Here is a 19,414-nt window from a genome sequence, read left to right as displayed (position 1 = left end):
GATCACTCTGTGCGGCGTTTGTGGGACGAATTCGTTTGGTTGTTGGTGGTGGGGTTGTGTGTGGTGCGTTTGTTGTTGTTGCTGGGAGCGGAGAAGGCCGAACGCCCAGTTTGAGAGGTTGAAGCCGCCGAAGATTATTATGGCTGTGAAGATCTGGGTGAATGGTGTTAGTCTGAGTCGGGATATATATTTGGATTTTGGTGGTGGTGGTGGTGGTGGGGGTGTTGGGGGCTGCGGGTGCGGGATCTACTGCGCTGAATGCAATCGCAGGACTGGGTATATTGGTTGTGCGAATGCGTATACGCAGAATCAATGTGCTCGCGCCGTTCGTAGGCAGGGCTATGCACACTAGCAGCCCATCTTCTAACGACGATGAGGAGGATGCAACATACCATAGACTTATAACTAAACTCCTCGACAAAAGAGTTAAAGATCATAGCAAACGTCTTCGCCGTCACCGTCGCTCTTGCAACTTTCTTCGGATCGCGGTTCATGCACGTCTCCCAGACACCACAAGCCCGCTCCATAGCCGGCACGACTTCCTCCGGCCGGCAGCGATTCCGGTTGTATTCAATAGCGCATCCGGCGATTTCAACCATGACTTCGGATGCGTGTTTGGAGGATTCGATGTCGACGTCCGTCATGACGCCCGCCCAGGCGGAGTAGACGATGTAGATGAAGAGGCTGCCGAGGAACATGTTGACGGTGAGTTGGAGGTAGTAGGACAGTACGGAGGGGAGGTTGGGATGCGCTTCCACCCATGAGAGGAAGCCGCCTACGCTCATGGCGAGAGTCTGCTGGACGGGCCCCGCCTCTTTGGGAGGGACCGCTGGCCGTCTCTGTTCGTTGTCGGAATCTTCGCCGTCGTCGTCGTGTACCGTGGCGCGCTTCTTGGACCGTGATCGCTCTGACCGGCGCTTGACTATGCGGTTCTCGGCTTTCTTGGAGTAGTACTTTTGCGATGCGTCCTTGTCCTTGTCCCGCTCTCTGTCCCGCTCTTTGGTGGGGCTCGGCGTGGACATGAAGGTCCGCTTGAACCAGCTGTCTCGCCGCCCGCCCTTTACATCGCCGTTGCCCAACCGCCCCATCTTGCTCGCCAATTGTGTGTCTGGTGTGCCAGGGTCGCTGTCTACCTGTGGTGTGCCGGGTGTTTCCCCGCCTGAGCTGAAGTCGAGGTCGTGTGAGGGCGTTCGCATAGACCACGGGCTCGGTTGGATGTGTGCGGGCACCGAAGATGCGGGTGTGGACGGTAGCGGCTTGCTGGGATCGCGGCTGAAGTATGTCATGCGGTTGTCGGGGTCGCGCAGCCGATTTGGAGTCGCGAAACCGTTCTTGGAGGGCGAGTCTAGGACGGAGTGAGGACCTGGCTGGCCGAAAGAAGGCCCTGAAGTCAGCGGTTGTGTTTCCCCAAGTGTGTCTCGTCCGAAAGGGAAAGAGGGGCCTGGGGACTCACGCTTCTTTTGTTGGCTGGCAGCGAGGAAAGGCGATTGAGCGTCGATGGGGCCTGTTTGGTTTGTCCACTCAAAGTCCATGGGCGTCGTCGAGGGGCGGTGACTTCGCGACATGATGTTTGCCAACGAAATTGCGGGACAGGTGGAAGGGAAGGTTCGGTGCGTGCGTCGTGGCGTGTTGCGCTGTTGTTGATCAACACTTGTGTGTCTAGGGTCACAGTTGCGGACTTCCGGCACTAGTCTCGATTCGGGTCACTACAGTTGCAGTAATGTTGTAGGTTTGATTGCCGCTTGCGAAGAGAGTACTGTTGTTTTGTATGTAAGCACGAAAGTGAGACGTTCGAAGCATTGTGAATTAACCGAATGCACGAGCATGTCTTCCAGTGCTTTGGGATGACTTCCACTAGAAAGTCACCCTCTCTGCCAGCTTCCTTAGAGTTCATAGAATTTCATAGTAGTAGGTATAGTACAGTGAAGATCAAAATGCAATGCCTCTGAAAGGGTCCCATATGAACAGAACTCCCTAGAACAATGATAGCCGCCTTTTCCTGATAGGTCCCTCTCCTGGCCAAAAAGGTGGCATGACGGCTGAGACCCCCAGTGATTCCGCAAGCAAGCACAACTCGTCGTGCTGGATTTTCCCACCGCCCTCCCCAATCTTACACCTCTCGAAACAGCTGTGTCTCAATCGCTGACTACGCTCCTTCTAGGCAGGCGTAAGGCCAACCTGTGTACCGTTCATTGAGGCCAAAGTCAGTGTGAGACCCTCTCGCCATGGACCTGGGTCTCGGCTCTCCATGGTCTTGAACTCCTGCACCAAACGCACAGTCACGTAGCTCGCCTCGGTAAGCGCGTATTGCTGTCCGAGACAGATGCGTGGGCCGCCGTTGAAAGGCAGGTATTCCCAGCCTGGACGGAGAGTCTCCCACCTCTCAGGCTTGTACTCGTCTGCGTCTGGGCCGTAGAGGTCGTGGCGGCGGTGCATGGTGTATGGTGAGTAGCCGACTGTTGTTCCCTTTGGTACGAACAGAGGTGCTTGGCCGTCTGGACCACCTCCTCGGGGCAGGACAGAATCGCGGATAGCAAGGCGAGAGTTACCGGGAACGACTGGGTGGAGGCGGAGAGCTGGTCATGATTAGCATATAAACGACGTCAACTCAGTGGCCATTCTTACATTCATTGAGGCACCACTTGACGTATTTGAGGTTTCTCAACTCCTCGTACGTCGGTGTGCGACCTCCAAGCGCCGCAACCTCCTCCCTCAACTTGGCATAGATATCAGGTCTCTTCGCAATCTGGAAGAACATGTTGCTGAGCAAGCTGGCAGTCGTGTCACGTCCGGCAAGCAGGATGTTGATAAGTTCCTCACGAATCCGCTTCTTGTCGGTAGTCTGCTTAGCTACTTCTTGAATAAAGTAGTACTTGTCGTCCTTGCCTCCAGCGCTCTTCTCAGCATCCAATTCTTCCCTGAAACGGAGCGCATCGTCGACGAACTTGTCAACGTAGGCGTGGCAGATGTTGATAGCCTTCTTGCCCTCGGGGTTCTTGCGGAATCGGTCGAAGATGCCCCAGCGGGTGCGGGTCGTGATGTCGTCTTGTGCGGTGGTGAATGCCTTGCTGAAAATGACGTCCTCGTTGTTTGCGTCTTCTTGGCCGACCATGCGGAGCGAGTTGGTGGAGTGGTTGAACAGAAACTCTGTTGCGGTGTCGATGGTCAAACGGAAAAAGAGCTCTTGCAGATCGACAGTAGCGCCATCCTTGGGGATGTGCTTGAGCATAAGCTTGAAGTGCCTCTCGAACGCCTCAATATCCGCCACTTGGTCGCGAGCGAAGTTGGGTCGCAGCAAGTGACGGCTATTAGCCCACCGCTCACCATCCGCGTTGAAGATACCGTGGCCCAAAAGAGGAGTAAAAGCACCCTGCCTATGACCAAAACCGTAATCCTTGAACTTCAAACTCAAGATCGTCTTGACGTTCTCCGGCTCGCACGTCGCAATGAAAGGCATGGTAACCAGCCTGTTATGGAAAGTGTTACCGAGCCGTCCAAAGCGCTTTCTGTTCTCTTCCAGCAGGATGTGGTGCTTGCTGTTGTATGCCATGACCTTCACATTATCAATTCCGAAAATAGGGTCTTTGTGGAACTGCGCCGTGCAGGGTTGGCAGCCATTCTCTTTCTTGAAGCGCTGGCGCGCGAGGTACAGGGCAATACGGGTGTATAGGATATAGGAGATGGCGGCTCCCGCAACGATGAAAAGTAGTGGCGATTGCGCCATGGTGTCTGTAGGAATTGTGTTGTTGGAGAAAGGTAGTGGTTTTCGGAAAAGGTTTTAGTGATGACGTCGAGGAATGTCGATAGCGGGTAGCCGCGTCTTCGTGGGAGCTATTTGTATGCTTTATTCGAGGAAGTCGCGTTTATTCCACGGGGTGTTTAACCGGTGCCTCGCAACGAACCCAGTTGTTGATGTGGAAAGAGTGATTGCAGGGTAATAGACACAGCCGCTGTCAGGTCCGCCTTGAATCCACAGTATGAAGCGTCTGTTGTTGAGCCAAGCCCAGGTAACAGACACCCAAGTCCTCTTCCCCTTGTCTTACGTCCGTATGCAATCAATGTCTCTTTTCTTACTCGCAGAAAGATTTGTCGTGCGACTGCTCGGCCGAGGTCCGATAAACTGTTCGGTCTCCGTCGTTGTCCCGCTCTCCGCGGTGTTGTCCAAGAATCCCGGTATTACCACCAAGAGGCGGATGGTCGTTCAGTATAGCCACGGGCTTGGCTGAATAATCCCAAGGTTTGTCGTAAAATGTCAACACAACAAAAATATATCATTAGTCACGGGGCCAGCCACTCTCTTATACCACCAACACTCGTCCGAAATTCTAGGGGTTCCACAAACGCATCGTCTAACAAGCCCACGGCACACTTACAATTTGAGCATTCAGCTCCGGACACGGTGCAAAGCGGCGCCCGACTGCTGAGGTAAACGCCCATTCGGAAGGGAATGCGCTCGCGGAGGCTAGAGCATAGCGTGCGTAGGTTTTCGGTGATGCCGCTGCTGCAGCATCCCTGCTCTGCCCCGTTACCGAGGCTGATTCGCGGGGGTCGTGATTCGCCAAATCTGATACAGCAGATCTGCGAATTCGCATGTTGGACCTAAACGGGTTACTGCCCGATGGTGTTGTATGCATGCTCGGAGGACTCGGAAGTTACTGTAATGAGGTGGGATGGGTAGTCATGTGTTGCAGGCGAGAAGGGAATGTTGCTTGTTGCGGGAATCATCAGAGTCAGCTAGCTAGAAGGAAATCATAGGTCCATAGCGAAATTGTTACAATGTAACACAGGCTACGATAGTGTGCACAGTCAGCTCATAACTTTAATTCGACGCTTTGCACTTGGAATACGATGTATACAATGTTGCTACATGCCAATGTCTTGGATTGCTGATGGTGAACTCGATACACGTCACCCGTGTGCGCAAGCGCAAAGCCCACGTTTGGGTCTGTCCAAACGGCCCGCTGCACGAGGCAGACTCCACTTCACATGCTGCCTCCGAGGGTACAGCGTGGATCACTAATCCGATGAGATCCACTTCATGTGGTTAATCGTTTCCTTCTCTAGGTATTGATATACCTGTGTGTAGTCTTTGCACACATGCCTCGCATCCCAACCGTCACTCCCACCTCGATCTTCTCCATGCTCGTCACCAGGGAAGCTTGTCGCAGCCCCTTCCAGCGCCACATCTCCCGCGCACATTATCGCCTGTCTGATGTATTCGAAGCAGTGGTTGATGTGCCATGGCATCTTGACAGGGTTTGCTGACACAGGTGACGCGACCATGAGCTTCATGGAGTTGTACGCGCCCAGTATAGTGTAGAGGCAGTGCAGCTGATGCGTCACGGACGTGGTGAAGACGGTGTGATTGGGATAGTCGTGTATCGGGTGCGGGAGGTTCGAGTATTCGGAGGGATTCTTCACGTTGACGTAGCCCAAGCCCTCTACGGAGATCGTCAACACTGTTCAACTGTGAGAACTCAGAATGATGCACATACCTGGTACGATGCTCAACCATGCATGCTGTGTCTCGTTGCTCCAGAACTCTGACGCATCTTCCGGGGCGAATACAGAACTGGGCTTGAAGCTCACAATCTGTTGCGAGAATGTTGGCGCGAAGCCTGTGATGTCTCCTGCGAGCTCGTATTGATGAATTTTTGTATGTCTTTGCCATCTGTTTTCCACCAGCAAGCCTACAATGACGAGGAGAAGCGCTGTGTCTAGTATCCATCTGTAGCCCTTCAGCCGCTTCCACACTGTCTTGTTTCTTTGTCTAGGTCGTACTGCATCTTCTGTATCCCAATCGTCAACCTCTGTACTCGAATCCGAGTGGTCGTCGGTATTGCGTAAGGCGTCGTATCGTTGGTCGGGCTTCAATGTGTCGTTCGTCGCGAAGGCCATAATGGACACGTCGTGAGTCGATTTGTGTGGTGCGAATGCCGGCATTACTGTAGCTGTGGTTTGGTAAGGATGAATGGGTAAGCGCATAGATACAATGGCGTTGACGCGGCATCGTGTCAATCTGCTTTGGTGCTCAAACGTATACTGCGACGCCAATCGTTAGATGATACGTGATCCGGCTTGGAAGACGACGATCGGCACGCCGAGCCCTGGATCGTTAGCATAGATCGAACGTCTTGTTAGAAGTATCAGCTTCCGGTTCGCATCGTAATAGCATGCGCGTATAGGTACGGCGCGTTGCATTGCCTTTCCTGACGTGAAACAGGCATGAGTGGCAGACGCGCCGCGATAGATATCAACGCAGACATTACGATGACGCGAGATCAGATCGAATTTCACATCGAAGGAAAAAGGCAACGCAACAATTTCGTTCATATTCATGATGGAGTTAGAGGTTTGGCGCCGAAAACGATGCTTTGGACGCGATGACGCTAATCGGCGCCTATCGATAATCACGCCAAGGACTCCCTAGCCCACACCACCCGCCACTGCATTCGGCATCATCACCGACCACCCTCTGACCATGAGATTGAGATCAACGCGCTCCGATCCGAGTCGAACTCTACAGGTTATCGATGTTCTTAAGGGAAATTAGAAGATGCCATCGCCACATTACCTCCGGCCTATACGTCTCCTCGGCCAGTATCAGCCAGCATCATCCACTCGCCTTCGCTTCCTCACTCAAGGATCCGTATGTGGCGTTTATTAGGAGTCTGCTGTGGTGGATGAAGGATGGAAGGTTCGCTGCTGTTCCTGAGCGCCTGTGCGGCATGCTCCTTGACGGTCGGCAACGTCACCGTTGAAATATCCTCGTCAGTGAAGAGACCGAGTGCCTCGACAGACAACTCCTTCCTGCGCGATGGCGACCGCGCTGCTGATGCAGCATGATTACGCGCGTGCATGCGCTTCTTTCCCAGCGACACAGAATCCCTATGAGCAAACAGTTCAGGCGACACACCACCCGAATGCACGATACGAGAGTGCGCGATCGTAACAGAGTCGCGATGGTCGCGGAACTTGGTATCTGCTTCTTCGAGGTTCGAGAGCTTTCGGATCATTGGCGATGGCTTGGTGTTTCTTCCTCTGGTATGCGGGATCTCGACATTGGGCACGACAAGAGTGTGCTCGGAGGGTGGTGATCCTGCTCCTGGAGCGTGCGGCGGCGTCACCTGTAGGGCGTGCTGAAGTGATATTTCCTCACACGACACGCTCCTGGTCAGAGGCGCGCTTACGGGACGTGATGAGACGCTAGAATGCGCTCCGCTTGTGATACGGCTATTTGGAGGTACTGTTGCTGCCAGGTCTTCGTCGTCGTCCACTGCGCAGTCATAGCGAGTGGCTCGACCATCATCATCAGGGAACACCACAATGGTGGGCTTGAAGCTGTCTGACTGGCTATTCCAGGTTCCCGACCATCCTGCGAGCTTCGAGTTGACTCGGTCAAGGCCACCACGTTTGGCGCTTGGGCTGGCAGTTTCTAAGGCATGGCTTGCTGACGAGCTTCGTCGTCCCCTTGTCCTGATGGTGTGCTCTTCTGGCACATCGTCCCAGATTACCTCATAGCTGCCACTCTTTGTCTCGATGATTTGCATTGTAGGTGTTGCTGGGTCAGCGCTGTCGTCATGGGTGAGTCCTTGCGCGTCCCATGAGGGAGCTATGGCGATGACATGTACGTCTGTCCGTGTAGTAGCTGGCTCCGCTGCAGCGCTCTTCGCTATGTTCATCGTGTTCGGGCATGATGGGCATGACTTGGCGAGTTCTGTATGATTGCTGGCCGACCTGGACCTCTCTCCGGTATCACTTGCTAGAATCCGAGTCGAGACTTCTTCCGTGATGGGTGCCGGGGGTAACGTAATCGATTGCTTCGAACCACTTTCTTCGAAATCGACAGTCTTCACGCGGCGCAAGGTCTTGAGCTCGGCGTTGATGCTTTCTTGTTGCAATCCGGTCGGTGGTGTGGTTGTGGTACTCTTCGCCTTCTTCTTTATACATGGCTTCAGTTTCGCGTTCCCATGGCGCGTCTTTGGGTTTGCAAACGCTCTTGCTGGGTCTGGCTCTGACTTTGAACGCACAGCAGTGGACCTGATGGGACTTGGCCTTGCACCCTTCTTGATCTGGTTCTTATTCGGCTCGGGTGTTTGAGATCGCTTGGCCATGGACTTTGTCTGCTCGACGAGTTGCTTCTGAAGGCTAGCAGATGAAATGTTTGGATCGTGGTACTGAGATTTTAGTTCGTATCTGGAGTTGCTGATGGAGCGCTGAGAGCCGGGTCGTGGAGGCCGTAGCTGGCTACGTGTCGGAGATGGGATCGGACGGGTTGTATGGCGCCCATCCTCCTTCGAGCGCACCGCCTCCAACGCGGCAATCGCAGTCAAGCGCTCATTCCGTTCTTGGCTCGGTATAACCAGTTCGCTCGCGGATCGTTTCAGCGACCGCCTAGAACCCGCCTTCGAGGGCTGACTCGCTGACGTGTCAGTTCGATCGTTGCTCGTTGTCTCGGCATCATGCGGCGTTGTTGTCGCGAAAGCAAAGTGGGGTTGGCGCTCCTGGTCAGGTGTATAAGGAGGAGTGTTGAGGGCTGCCTCTTTATCGGTTGTGAGGTACGAGGTGAGCTTGGTGATTAAGCCATCGCCGGAGGTCCCAAGCATGGTAGTTGCAGATTACGATGAATACGTCAACTGGACAGCAAACATTCGTCAGCGTGTGAGTCGTAGCCTGAAGAGCGGTGGCAAGTATCGTGATATATAGATCGTGACGTAGGAAGTTCGAAAGTCAGTGATAAAAGGATTTAGGGTGACGTTCTAGTCGCGAGGAACGTGTGTGCAGTAACAGCCAGGGCAACTGTACAATAGAAAGATCTGGATATGCGGAAGGAAAGGTACAGCTTGGGACGGGAGCTCTTACCCTCCACAGAGCCATCATGTTTTGGCCTCGGGAAGTTACACTCGCATGAGCATGACTCAATCGCACTGCCATGAACAGGCAGGGCATGCTGAAGTTGAGATAGTAGAATGCGATACAAACTCCGGTTTCTACAAAAGACATGCGGAATCAATCCACTGTTGACGTTACACTGCTCATGCTCTTTTGTAGCTTGCAATGATTACGTATCCATGAAGGCAAAGGCGGCTTCTTATGTGTCCACCCCTCACCTGGGCAATGACGGTCGACTGAATACCACTTCCGGTACCGGCCGAACTGGGCAGCTCACTCCATTACTGATTCCGACGTCAAAAGACGGCTTGAGTGTACTCTCTAGAGGCTGAACTATGTTGAACTAAGTACCCGCCCGCCAATGTCGCATGCCCGATCGGGAATAACGCCTGCCTCGGCACCATTTCCGATCAGCGACTCACATCATGTTCTCGAGCAACGTGCGCATCCATCTCCACGAACCTCGCGTCATTATTGGGGATTCCGCCAGGAGCTTGCAGTCCACTGCGCTCGCTGGTATGACTTAGTGACATCCATGGCAGAGCATCTGTTCCTACATGCCGCTTCTTCGACGCCATTTGCCTGTTTACACAGCTTCTGCGAACGCCATGCCGCTATTGCATTTGTACCCTCGTCGGTCGCAGCCAAACAGACAGCGCACGTGTGTCTGCTGGTATGAATATGCATCAAGATGGCCTCGTGTGCCTGGCTGTCGGGTCGCGTCATCGCGGGATCATCCCGGTCCTGACGGGCATGTATATAGGCTGTTGACATTCTTCAGAAAGCATCTGCTCAGGCACGCGACAGTCTACCACCCTTCGCAATGTTGATTGTCGCTTCGCTCGGCGTTCTGGCGCTCTCCGTCAACCAAGCTTTTGCTGGTCCGGTCATCACTCGAGATGATAATGCTGCAGCAGCAAATGTCACCACCTGCAATGGCAAACTTTTCACCTACGAAGAGCTAGCGGGTTATGGAAAACTTGTCAGCGACGCTCGTGACAAGTTCGGCGACACCATTGGCGGTATTGGAAGCGCCATTGCATTCGAGAAGAAGTCATGGAAGTACAAGAAAGGCTCTTACCAGGGTGTTGTTTGGGGTCTGCCTGATCGTGGTTGGAACACTCAGGGTACCCAGAACACTCAGACCCGCATTCATAAGTTCAGCGTTGTCTTCACGCCGGTTGAAGCAACTCTTGAGAAACCGGCCAGCCCGAACTTCCAGTTCTCTTACGTCGACACTCTGCTTCTTACTGGACCTGATGGTACGCCCTTGACTGGTCTGGATCCTACAGAAACCATCACCTACCCTGGCTTCCCCACTCTTCCTTTAGCTAGATGTAAGTTCTAGATTCACATGTCAATTATCAGTACTGATACTTGCAGACACCGACAACGGCTTTGGCCAAAACGGAACAGGTGGTGCTCGCGTTCCGCTCGACACTGAAGGCCTGGTCCTCGGAGACGACAAGACTTTCTGGATCAGTGACGAATACGCCGCGTACGTCTACCAGTTCGATAAGAAGGGCAAAATGATCAAGGCTGTTCGCACCCCCGAGGCTCTTATTCCCCGCCGTAACGGAACTGAAAGCTTCAACGCAGCTTCTCCACCCATTTACGACCCGGATGTAGAGATCACGCCCGAGGATCCCGACAGTGGCAGAGGCAACAACCAGGGCCTGGAAGCTCTGACTGCCAGTCCAGATGGCAAGTACCTCTACACCATGCTCCAAAGTGCTACCATCCAGGACGGCGGCAGCTCCGCGAAGAAGCGTCGCAACACCCGTCTCCTCAAGTACCGTGTCAAAGACGACCAGACCACGCTAGAGGCGGAATATGCTGTTCAGCTTCCTGTGCTGCCAACAGGCCGCGTCGCCAGCCAGTCCGAGATGCACTACATCTCCGAAACCCAGTTCCTTGTCCTTGCGCGCGACTCCAACGCTGGTCACGGAGCAGAAAGCACGTTGTCCATCTACCGCAACGCAGATGTGATCGACATCTCCAAAGCCACGAACGTCGCAGGTACAGCGGCCGATGACGTCAAGGGACAAATTGCAAGCAAAGATGGTGTGTTGAAGAGCAGCATCGTGCCTGCTACTTACTGCCCATGGCTGTCTTTCAACAACAACGACCAGCTTGGCAGATTCGGTCTTCACAACGGTGGCGAACAGGACGCGAATCTGCTGAATGAGAAGTGGGAGAGCTTCGCTATGTTACCCGTTGACAAGGACGACAAGATTGGCAGGAGCGAGAGGCAAGATGAAGACGAGGGAAAGCAGTACTACCTAGTCTCTTTCTCAGACAACGACTTCATCACTCAGAACGGTAAGATACCTCTGTTCAACTTTCAAGGCCCACACTAACGTCGCGTAGGATACATCAACTTTGGTCAAAACCAGTATGTGGATGCGTCTGGTTACAACCTTGACAACCAGGTTTTGGTATTCAAGGTCAAGCTTCCAAAGGGAGCGAACCCCTTGTAGAGTTCCATAGATGATGTGCGCTGTCGCCAAAACCAGCATACATGATGTACAATTCATTCACTACAATCAGATGGCTTGACTACGCCCTCATTCCGAGTCCGAGGCAGAGCTATCTTCCTCATCAGAAGAAGACACTGCATCACTATCACAAGAATCCTTTTCACCTCCCATATCCCTATCTCCAAGACCACCCACAACCTCATCCAAACTCTCTTCGATGACGTCATCCATGGTACGCTTCTTCGGGACAAGGGACATGGTACAGCCTCCTCTCGAGTTGCGACTCGTGGCGGCGGAGTCCCTCCTCGAGACACTAGCAGAAGTGCTGGCACCCTCAACCGCATCTGAGTCTCCAACCTCCTCTCTCGCTTCCTGTCGTTTCATCTTTGCCTCTTGTTTCTTGTCGAGCTCACTGTCCACTCTCTCTATCGCAAGCGCCAAAGCCTCTTCTGCTTCGTGTTCTTGAGCGAGAAGCTCGAAGTACACCTTGGCACACATTTGGTTGTGGCTGACCGGTTCTCTCTTCGTAGTAGCGGGTTTGCCTATCTTGTATGGATTCCTGGGTTTCCATATGGAGAGGCCTGGTGCTTCCTGGCGAACGACGACACCTGACGGGAGATAGAAGTCCATATCTTCGCTTTTGCCCAGACTAGTCCGGCCGGCTCCACAGCCTGGACAGGTCTTCTTATCACCCGCTAGGTAGTATCGTCCGAGACCATGGTTGACGTCGCATCGCCAGGCAAGTTTTTCGTCTGCTTTCTGCTTCTTCCAGTAATTGCAGTCGGGGATCTCTTGACCGTGTTCCATAGTGATCGATCCACTAGGATGGGGACCAAGGTCAGGCTCTGGCTCTGGTTCTGGCGTCGGCTCGGGTGTTGGCACTTTCGGCCGTACCTTTGGCCGAAGGTAATGAACTACTGCATCGACAGCAATCTGCCGAGCCACTTCTTCAGTCGCACCAGTACCCACGGCCTGCCAATATGCGTCCTTCGCCACAGCATTGTGACAGGGTCGGTCTGATTTGCGAAGTCGAGTAGTCTGTTTGCTAGGCTTCCAACGCATGTCCGGTGCGGGTTGATGATAAAAAGACCTCAGTGGCATGTAAAAATCCATCTCGAAAGCATGGTTGCCACTGAGTGAGGTGTTACAGCCTCGACAGTTCTTGCGGTTCCCGGAGTTGTAGTAGTGGCCCATTGCATGTTTGCAACGACAACGCCAAGCGTACTTCTCATCCACTGAGATCGGCTCGAAGTAAGCGTTTGGGGGGAGGTGTTGATGCAGTTCCAAAGTTATAGATCCACTCGGATGGAGCGATAGTGACTTGTTCGCCGACGGACTCTTCACGATTGACTGATAGGTCGATTGTTTGCCTGGCTTGGGTGCAGTCGATTGCTGCTGGGTAGAGTGACTTCGCATGACTTGGTTGTTTGCGGCTTCGTTCTTCCTCCTCTTCTTCTTTGAGGGCTCTGAGGGTGTCTTGTCAGATTCAGAATTGCTCAACGACCCACCAATATCTCGTCGATGGATCTGTGGATAGGAGAAGGAAGAGGACCCAGGAGTATTCATGTCTGAGTCCATTGGGAGACATTGCGATGCACGCGAATCAGGGGTGGTAGTTTCAGTTGACAGACTTTCACTGTTCTGCTGTGATCGAGCAGAACTTCCGGCTTGCTCTCGAAGTCGCTCTCTAGCTGCGATGGCTTCAAGCTTTTTCTGGTAGTCGTTGGCGGTGGGACGAATACCCATAGACATGGCTGCTGCAACAACTTGCTTGAAGTTCTGGAATGCATGGTCGAGAGCCTGTGGTGGGTTTCCCCACTTAAGTGTCAGCCGGCGCTTGTGATCATTGATCAACCTGGTTCGCCAGTGGTGTACCTTCTCTACGTGCTCGGAGCCGTTGCTTTGCTTGCATGCACCGGCACGGTCACTGATGGGTACTCCAGCATCATGGGAACCAAATAGATCTTCGTATCTAGGGAAAGCTAGATGGGATTCTTCTTCCTGTGCATCATCTGGAGACAAGGCATCTACAGGGTCTTGATACAGTTGGGTGAGATCTGACAGTATCCGAGGCTCCTGGTGAACATCAGACGCCTTTGCTCCATGACCGATATCGAGTGGACTGTTTGTAATGGGTTGAGGGTCATGAAAGTCCGACATCGTGGCCAGCTGCGGGAACGGAATCCAGTTTCGACGAGATGAGGCCATTCTGTCATCTCTGGTTGCTGCTCCAGGCATGTTCTGACCTTTACGCTTCTTGGATGTTGAGAGCTTGACAGCACGACCGATGGGCAAAGTCATACTGAAGTTCTCTTTTCGAAACAGTGTCTGGGATACAGCGTCAAGATCCTCCAATGGACCGGCCTGATAGCCAAGTTCGTACTCCTTGGTTGAGTATCGTACCATCGTAGGATGTGAGCTGGTACGGTGCCAAGACACGTTGATCCTGTCTGCTACAGGAAAGAGATTGCCAGGACCGTACTTTGAGAAGGGTTTGGTGTCGAGAGCATGTGGATCGAGGAACGGTGCGCCATCCATGCCGTCTCCAGCGAGAAGGTGTACAGTGCGGCAATGGCCATTCCAGATCATTTTCTTCGTGATACTGTTGACCTCATGTGATACAGACTTCATGTACTCGGCGATGCTTTGGCGGCTGCTGTTTGCATCTTCAGAACACTGGGCGAGGCGGTCGGGATGCAAGGCATGCGCTATGAAGTTGTTCAGAAAGGTGGCTTCGTAAGTCTTCTGGCTAGCTTGGTAAAGCACGTAGTTGATGTAGTCGGCCTTGGAAGGTATACGACGGTTCAGATGAACATCGGCACGAGCTCTTTGAACACGCGTAGGGTTCTGAAGGTTGTCATTGCTGTTTGAAGGAGCTGGGAAATGTAAGCGAACAGCCTCTATGCAGAGCAAGCTTCTTACCAGCTTGAAGTGTAAGACCACTGGGTATCCGGTGTTGGTCATATGTTTCCGATACAAAAAGCGAATCTTCTTCCTCGTAAGCGTCCGCGGTTGGGTTGTGATGAGTTGATTGGGGTGTAGCATCGATGAGTATTCGAGGTGGAGCGCCGAAAGAGCCGTCGCTCCAGTCGATTTCATCCTCGTCAGCGTATACCATGATGTTAGAGTAGGTAAATGAAGTTATGAGCAAATGATGGATATCGATGTTCACAGATAGAATGATGGGATTCGAGAAGGAAGAGAATGATACTCTGATGACCTCGCCGCATAAATCCTGACGCGAGTTGGGCGCATATGCAAACAAAAGACATCATTTTAGCGTGCGAATTCAGTCATACTAGAGCTGAATGTGGATGTCCAAGATTCAAAGACGGAGCAAATCGAATGTATGTACAGCGTTTGTTAGAGACCGGAACATAGACGGCCACCCAAAAGCCGCGCCGTTGGCCCGATGGATGGCCGATTTTGAGGAATAGATCCGCCAGGTTGGCGATTGAATGATGCTAGTGGGGGCATATTTGGTAACGCGGCCTGGATAGGAGGCTACTGTTCGTTTGATGCCGAGGAATGCTGGTATGTCCGAGCTGAGCGCCAAACGCACTTTTGGGCGCTGAGGACATTGGGTGACGCATAATTCGAAAAGACGGTAAAGTAAACGCGAGGCAGTCATGCCATGGACAAGGTTAGTGTTCGCATTCCATTCGATTCACACAGGCTATGCGGAGTTGAAGTCATAGCCGACTGGACGCGATGCCGACACACATGTGCGAGTGCCAGTCGTCATTGCGGACAGATGTGTGCACCAAGACGATAGCGAGTAAATACGGAGTCGCGAGTTACGGCCTTGTAGATTGGGCGTGCGCTGGAGTTGTGGAGTGTTGGGTGGAGGTGAGGGCTGGGGCAGCTCGGATGGGGGCGCACGGGCCAGTGGACCCTGAAACTATGTCGATGTGGCATTTCGAGCATCTTGAAGCCTCGAGCTCCAATTGCTCTCTCCACATTCAAAATGGGAAGGAAGCACGTGTCTTCGCTAGCCTTCATTCTCCCTATCTTAGCCAGCACCGCAGATGCGGCGTCAGACCCCGCCCGGCCGCGGGGTGTCGCTCCGGAGTGTAGGTTGCACATGTTACAGCTCATGAAGAGCTTCCACGTAGACGCCTGAGCATAGCTGACAGCAGATGTGCAGTTGCAAAGTACTACAAGGATGCCGAGGCATTCACTTGTATCTCGAATCCGGCAATCAAACTCCCAATCGCACGCCTGAACGACGACTACTGCGACTGCCCCGATGGCTCTGATGAGCCAGGCACCTCGGCGTGCGCCTACCTCTCGCCCCTCTCCCCGCCCCAGCCTCTAGGCTTCCAGGGCAAGGACGTCAATGCTATGCCTGCCCTTCCTGGCTTCTACTGCAAGAACAAGGGCCACCAGCCGAGCTACATTCCCTTCACCAACGTGAACGACGGCGCATGCGACTACGAACTATGCTGTGACGGCAGCGATGAGTACGAGCATGTGGGGGCTATCAAGTGCGAAGACAAGTGCGCGACCATTGGGAAAGAATGGCGGAAGGCGGACGAGGCGAGACAAAAGAGCCTGACTGCTGCGAAGCAACGGCGGAAGGAGCTCATCGCTGAGGCTGGTCGTATGCGGAAGGAAGTCGAGGACCGCATTCAGACACTCAAGACGCAGATAGAAGGTGCGACTCTCAAGGTCGACGGGCTGACCAAGAGCCTCGCCGAGATCGAGAGGGCCGAGCGAGGCAAGGTCGTCAAGGGCGCAGGCAAGGGCGGCAAGATCACAGTGCTGGCCAGCCTCGCCAAGGATAGAATCCAAGAGCTTACTGATAACGTCAACCGCGTGCGAGACGAGAGGAATGCGGCACAATCACGGGTTGAGGAGCTCGAGGGCATGTTGAAGCGCTTCAAGGAGGAGTACAACCCCAACTTCAACGACGAAGGCGTGAAGCGTGCCGTCCAGGCCTGGGAGAACTATGCTGCGCAAGAACGCCCGGGACCCAACAACGCTCTAGACCGCGACCTCGACGAGATTCTCAAGCCGGACTCTGAGAGCGCCATCAAATGGCACGAGTTCGAAACAGTCGAAGAGTCTGACGTGGAGCTCCGTAAGCATTGTTTCCAAGACGCATCTAAAGCTATCTACTGACGATCGCATGCAGTCTACAAATTTGAGGAGTACCTTCCCGACTCCATCCGTAGCTGGGTGGACAGCAAGCTGCGCGACTTGCGTGTCGCGCTCATCGAGAACGGTATCCTCGCGGACCCCACGACCGGCGACGCCCCGGAATCCAAGGCCATTACCGACGCCAAGTCACAACTCGACTCCGCGAAGAAGGAACTTGAAGGCGACAAGTCGGAACTTACAAGACACGAGGAGGACCTCACCAAGGATTACGGACCAGACTCCATCTTCCGCGCCCTCAAGGACCGCTGCACCTCCACTGACTCTGGCGAATACACATACGAGCACTGCTTCCTCTCAAAGACCACTCAGAAGCCTAAGAAAGGCGGTGGCCACACTGGCATGGGTAATTTTGCACGCATTGAATCGATCACCGTCGATGAAGAGCTTCCTGCCGATGGTAAGGGCTTGGGCAGTGGAGAAAGGATTGCAATCAAGTACGAGAATGGCCAACACTGCTGGAACGGCCCCAATCGAAGCACCATGGTCATTCTTGCGTGCGCCGAAAATGACGAGATTTGGAAGATTGTCGAGGAAGAAAAGTGCGTCTACCGAATGGAAGTAGGTACGCCTGCAGTCTGTGGCATCGATGTACAAAAGGCCGTGCCGGCGCACAATGAGCTTTGAAGAAACGAAATTACGTAGAGACAATTGGGCCGGTAGACTTGACGATGTTCTGGAACATGTGTCGCTGTCTTTGCTCCCCCACATCATCTGGAGCGCGTTTGGAGTAGATAGCAACCCGATTATCACCAGTTAGCGTGGAGTTAATCTATCCCCAATTTCCCCGCCTCCGCACCTTCCCGCCTCCGTCTACTACGTCATCCGCATCAGGGTCTCCTTCTGGAGAATGATATACTTCAAGCCGGCCTGAACTTAAACTCATGGGTGCCTAGGCATGCGGCTTAACATCAGCTTACTTTGTACACCAGCCCCGCGGGTCGGGTCCGGCAGTTATTGACAACTCTCTTCGGCCCGTATGGAATCTTCAATAATATAAGACGCGGCGTTGCGACGCAGCCACGGAAAGGACGGCGCCTTGAACAACGACCAATCATCAAAGAATGTCCGCAAACGGGTCAACTACAGCAACCTTCCAGAACCACAATGGTCTTCCGATCGCAATCGTTGGCGGCGGACTTGGTGGTGCCGCGCTCGCCATTGGTCTTCTCAAACATGGTGTCAAAGTGCACATCTACGAAGCCTCTCAGGCCTTCGCGGAAATAGGTGCCGGCGTTGGATTCGGTGCTAACGCCACGACTGCATTGCACCTTATCGATCCTCGACTGCTGGAAGGCTACATGAAACACGCCACGATAAACACAGACCCTGAACGCGAAAACACCTTCAACACGATCAGATGGGGTATGGACGAGCGACGACCCAATGGAGCCAAAGCTGGAGATCTCGGTTTCCATCAGGCTGACGCCAAGAAGACACCAGATGCACCGACTGGATTTTGTATGCGAGGCCGTATACACCGGGCGCGTCTGCTCGATGAGATGGTCGCGTTGCTTCCCAAGGACATAACAAGCTTCGGCAAAAGCTTCCAGAGTGTCGAAGAAGTGGGTACTGGTATGCTCAAGATAAGCTTCGCCGACGGAACGACTACTCTAGCCAGTGCACTCATTGGCTGCGATGGCATCAAGAGCAAGGTACGAAGCTTTGTATGTGGTCCAGATGTGAAGCCGGCATACGCTCACGAGGGCGCGATAAGGGCTATGGCCCCAGCTGAAGTGGTCAAGAAAGCGCTAGGAGAAGAAAGGGCGCTGAACGGTACACTGTACTGCGGTTATGGAGGAAGTTGCATCACCTACCCTGTCGACCATGGCGAACTCATCAACATGGTTGCTATGCCACACGATCGATCCCTCACCAGCACTTGGGACCAGGATGACTGGATAGTACCCACGAGTGCGGACGAGGTCCGTGAAAAGTTTAAAGACTTTTATCCGCCACTCATCGATCTTATCGCGAGACATACTCTACCATCTAAATGGGCACTACACACTCTTCAACACGATAAGCCATATTTCAAGGGTCGTATGTGTCTACTGGGTGACAGCGCACACGCCACGACGCCTCACATGGGAGCTGGAGCTGGCATGGCTATGGAAGATGCATTTCTCCTCAGTCGCTTGATAGCTGATGTCGGAAGTTCTGATAATATTGAGGCTGCCTTCAAGGCCTATGATGCTGTCAGACGACCTAGAACACAGGGATGTATTCAGAGGAGTATCGAAAATGGTCTAGCATACAACTTCATGGTGGAAGGGGTGGAAGATGATATGAATAAGCTTGAGCAGAAGCTCAATGAGAACTTTCGGTGGCTTTGGTATGAGGATTTGGAAGAGCAACTGCGCAGGGCGGCAAAGGTTCTAAAGGAAACAAGCGGACATGATGTTAGTCAGCTTTAGCGTGCTCGGGATCTAATCTCGCGCAACTGTTCTAATTTCTTGCAATCAATCGCTCTACTTGCATCTAAATCCAGATGGCGTCTATCAATACACACAATGAAGTGTCGGCCTTCGCTCCTTCAGTTTGACGATCCAGACCAATGCAGCTTACGTCATAGGCCCGAAGGTTTCGGCGATACCGCCGCTCCCGCCAACAAGTTCCGTCTCCTGCTAAGTCCAGGTACCATCTCGCTTCCAGCGGCTACATATCTCTGTGCGGGCACACTTTACCACCTAAAGCCTAGATCATCTTTAGGAAGATGCCCGTCAGGGTCTACACCGGCGTGGAACGCCTTGGAAAATTCTACGAGCCAAATACCGCGCGGATGCCGAGATCGACCGAGCTCTGATTTCAAACCATCGGACGGGATGTGCTTAGTAGGGGCGTATATAGCCTTTTTGATCCGTCTGGAGTCTTGTTATTCA

At 53.3% G+C, this 19,414-nt stretch overlaps 8 protein-coding genes across 8 annotated transcripts; 3 read left to right on the top strand and 5 right to left on the bottom strand.

Annotated features, from left to right (window-relative positions):
* Nucleotides 1-137: 137 nt before the first annotated feature.
* On the bottom strand, nucleotides 138-1,565 carry J4E86_008283 (uncharacterized protein; the record flags this gene model as incomplete). Its single annotated transcript, XM_051448796.1, has 2 exons — nucleotides 138-143; nucleotides 393-1,565. 2 exons carry the CDS (start codon nucleotides 1,563-1,565, stop codon nucleotides 138-140), a joined length of 1,179 nt encoding a protein of 392 aa, XP_051299793.1.
* A 592-nt stretch (nucleotides 1,566-2,157) lies between these two features.
* On the bottom strand, nucleotides 2,158-3,724 carry J4E86_008282 (uncharacterized protein; the record flags this gene model as incomplete). The annotated part of the gene is made up of 2 exons (XM_051448795.1): nucleotides 2,158-2,576; nucleotides 2,626-3,724. The coding sequence occupies 2 exons, from the start codon at nucleotides 3,722-3,724 to the stop codon at nucleotides 2,158-2,160; spliced, it is 1,518 nt and encodes a 505-aa protein (XP_051299792.1).
* A 1,292-nt stretch (nucleotides 3,725-5,016) lies between these two features.
* On the bottom strand, nucleotides 5,017-5,898 carry J4E86_008281 (uncharacterized protein; the record flags this gene model as incomplete). The annotated part of the gene is made up of 2 exons (XM_051448794.1): nucleotides 5,017-5,441; nucleotides 5,496-5,898. The coding sequence occupies 2 exons, from the start codon at nucleotides 5,896-5,898 to the stop codon at nucleotides 5,017-5,019; spliced, it is 828 nt and encodes a 275-aa protein (XP_051299791.1).
* A 737-nt stretch (nucleotides 5,899-6,635) lies between these two features.
* Nucleotides 6,636-8,606, bottom strand: J4E86_008280 (uncharacterized protein; the record flags this gene model as incomplete). Its single annotated transcript, XM_051448793.1, has 1 exon — nucleotides 6,636-8,606. One exon carries the CDS (start codon nucleotides 8,604-8,606, stop codon nucleotides 6,636-6,638), a length of 1,971 nt encoding a protein of 656 aa, XP_051299790.1.
* A 1,109-nt stretch (nucleotides 8,607-9,715) lies between these two features.
* On the top strand, nucleotides 9,716-11,372 carry J4E86_008279 (uncharacterized protein; the record flags this gene model as incomplete). Its single annotated transcript, XM_051448792.1, has 3 exons — nucleotides 9,716-10,229; nucleotides 10,276-11,214; nucleotides 11,263-11,372. The coding sequence occupies 3 exons, from the start codon at nucleotides 9,716-9,718 to the stop codon at nucleotides 11,370-11,372; spliced, it is 1,563 nt and encodes a 520-aa protein (XP_051299789.1).
* An 87-nt stretch (nucleotides 11,373-11,459) lies between these two features.
* Nucleotides 11,460-14,490, bottom strand: J4E86_008278 (uncharacterized protein; the record flags this gene model as incomplete). The annotated part of the gene is made up of 2 exons (XM_051448791.1): nucleotides 11,460-14,248; nucleotides 14,295-14,490. 2 exons carry the CDS (start codon nucleotides 14,488-14,490, stop codon nucleotides 11,460-11,462), a joined length of 2,985 nt encoding a protein of 994 aa, XP_051299788.1.
* An 849-nt stretch (nucleotides 14,491-15,339) lies between these two features.
* Nucleotides 15,340-17,159, top strand: J4E86_008277 (uncharacterized protein; the record flags this gene model as incomplete). Its single annotated transcript, XM_051448790.1, has 3 exons — nucleotides 15,340-15,445; nucleotides 15,520-16,455; nucleotides 16,510-17,159. 3 exons carry the CDS (start codon nucleotides 15,340-15,342, stop codon nucleotides 17,157-17,159), a joined length of 1,692 nt encoding a protein of 563 aa, XP_051299787.1.
* Nucleotides 17,160-17,596: 437 nt separating this feature from the next.
* Nucleotides 17,597-18,949, top strand: J4E86_008276 (uncharacterized protein; the record flags this gene model as incomplete). The annotated part of the gene is made up of 1 exon (XM_051448789.1): nucleotides 17,597-18,949. One exon carries the CDS (start codon nucleotides 17,597-17,599, stop codon nucleotides 18,947-18,949), a length of 1,353 nt encoding a protein of 450 aa, XP_051299786.1.
* Between the last annotated feature and the right edge of the window lie 465 nt (nucleotides 18,950-19,414).

This window comes from Alternaria arbusti (assembly GCF_024043155.1).
Source record: "Alternaria arbusti strain BMP 1465 chromosome Unknown scaffold_13, whole genome shotgun sequence".
Classification (NCBI taxonomy): domain Eukaryota; kingdom Fungi; phylum Ascomycota; class Dothideomycetes; order Pleosporales; family Pleosporaceae; genus Alternaria; species Alternaria arbusti.
This window is presented reverse-complemented; position numbering and strand designations above follow the sequence as displayed.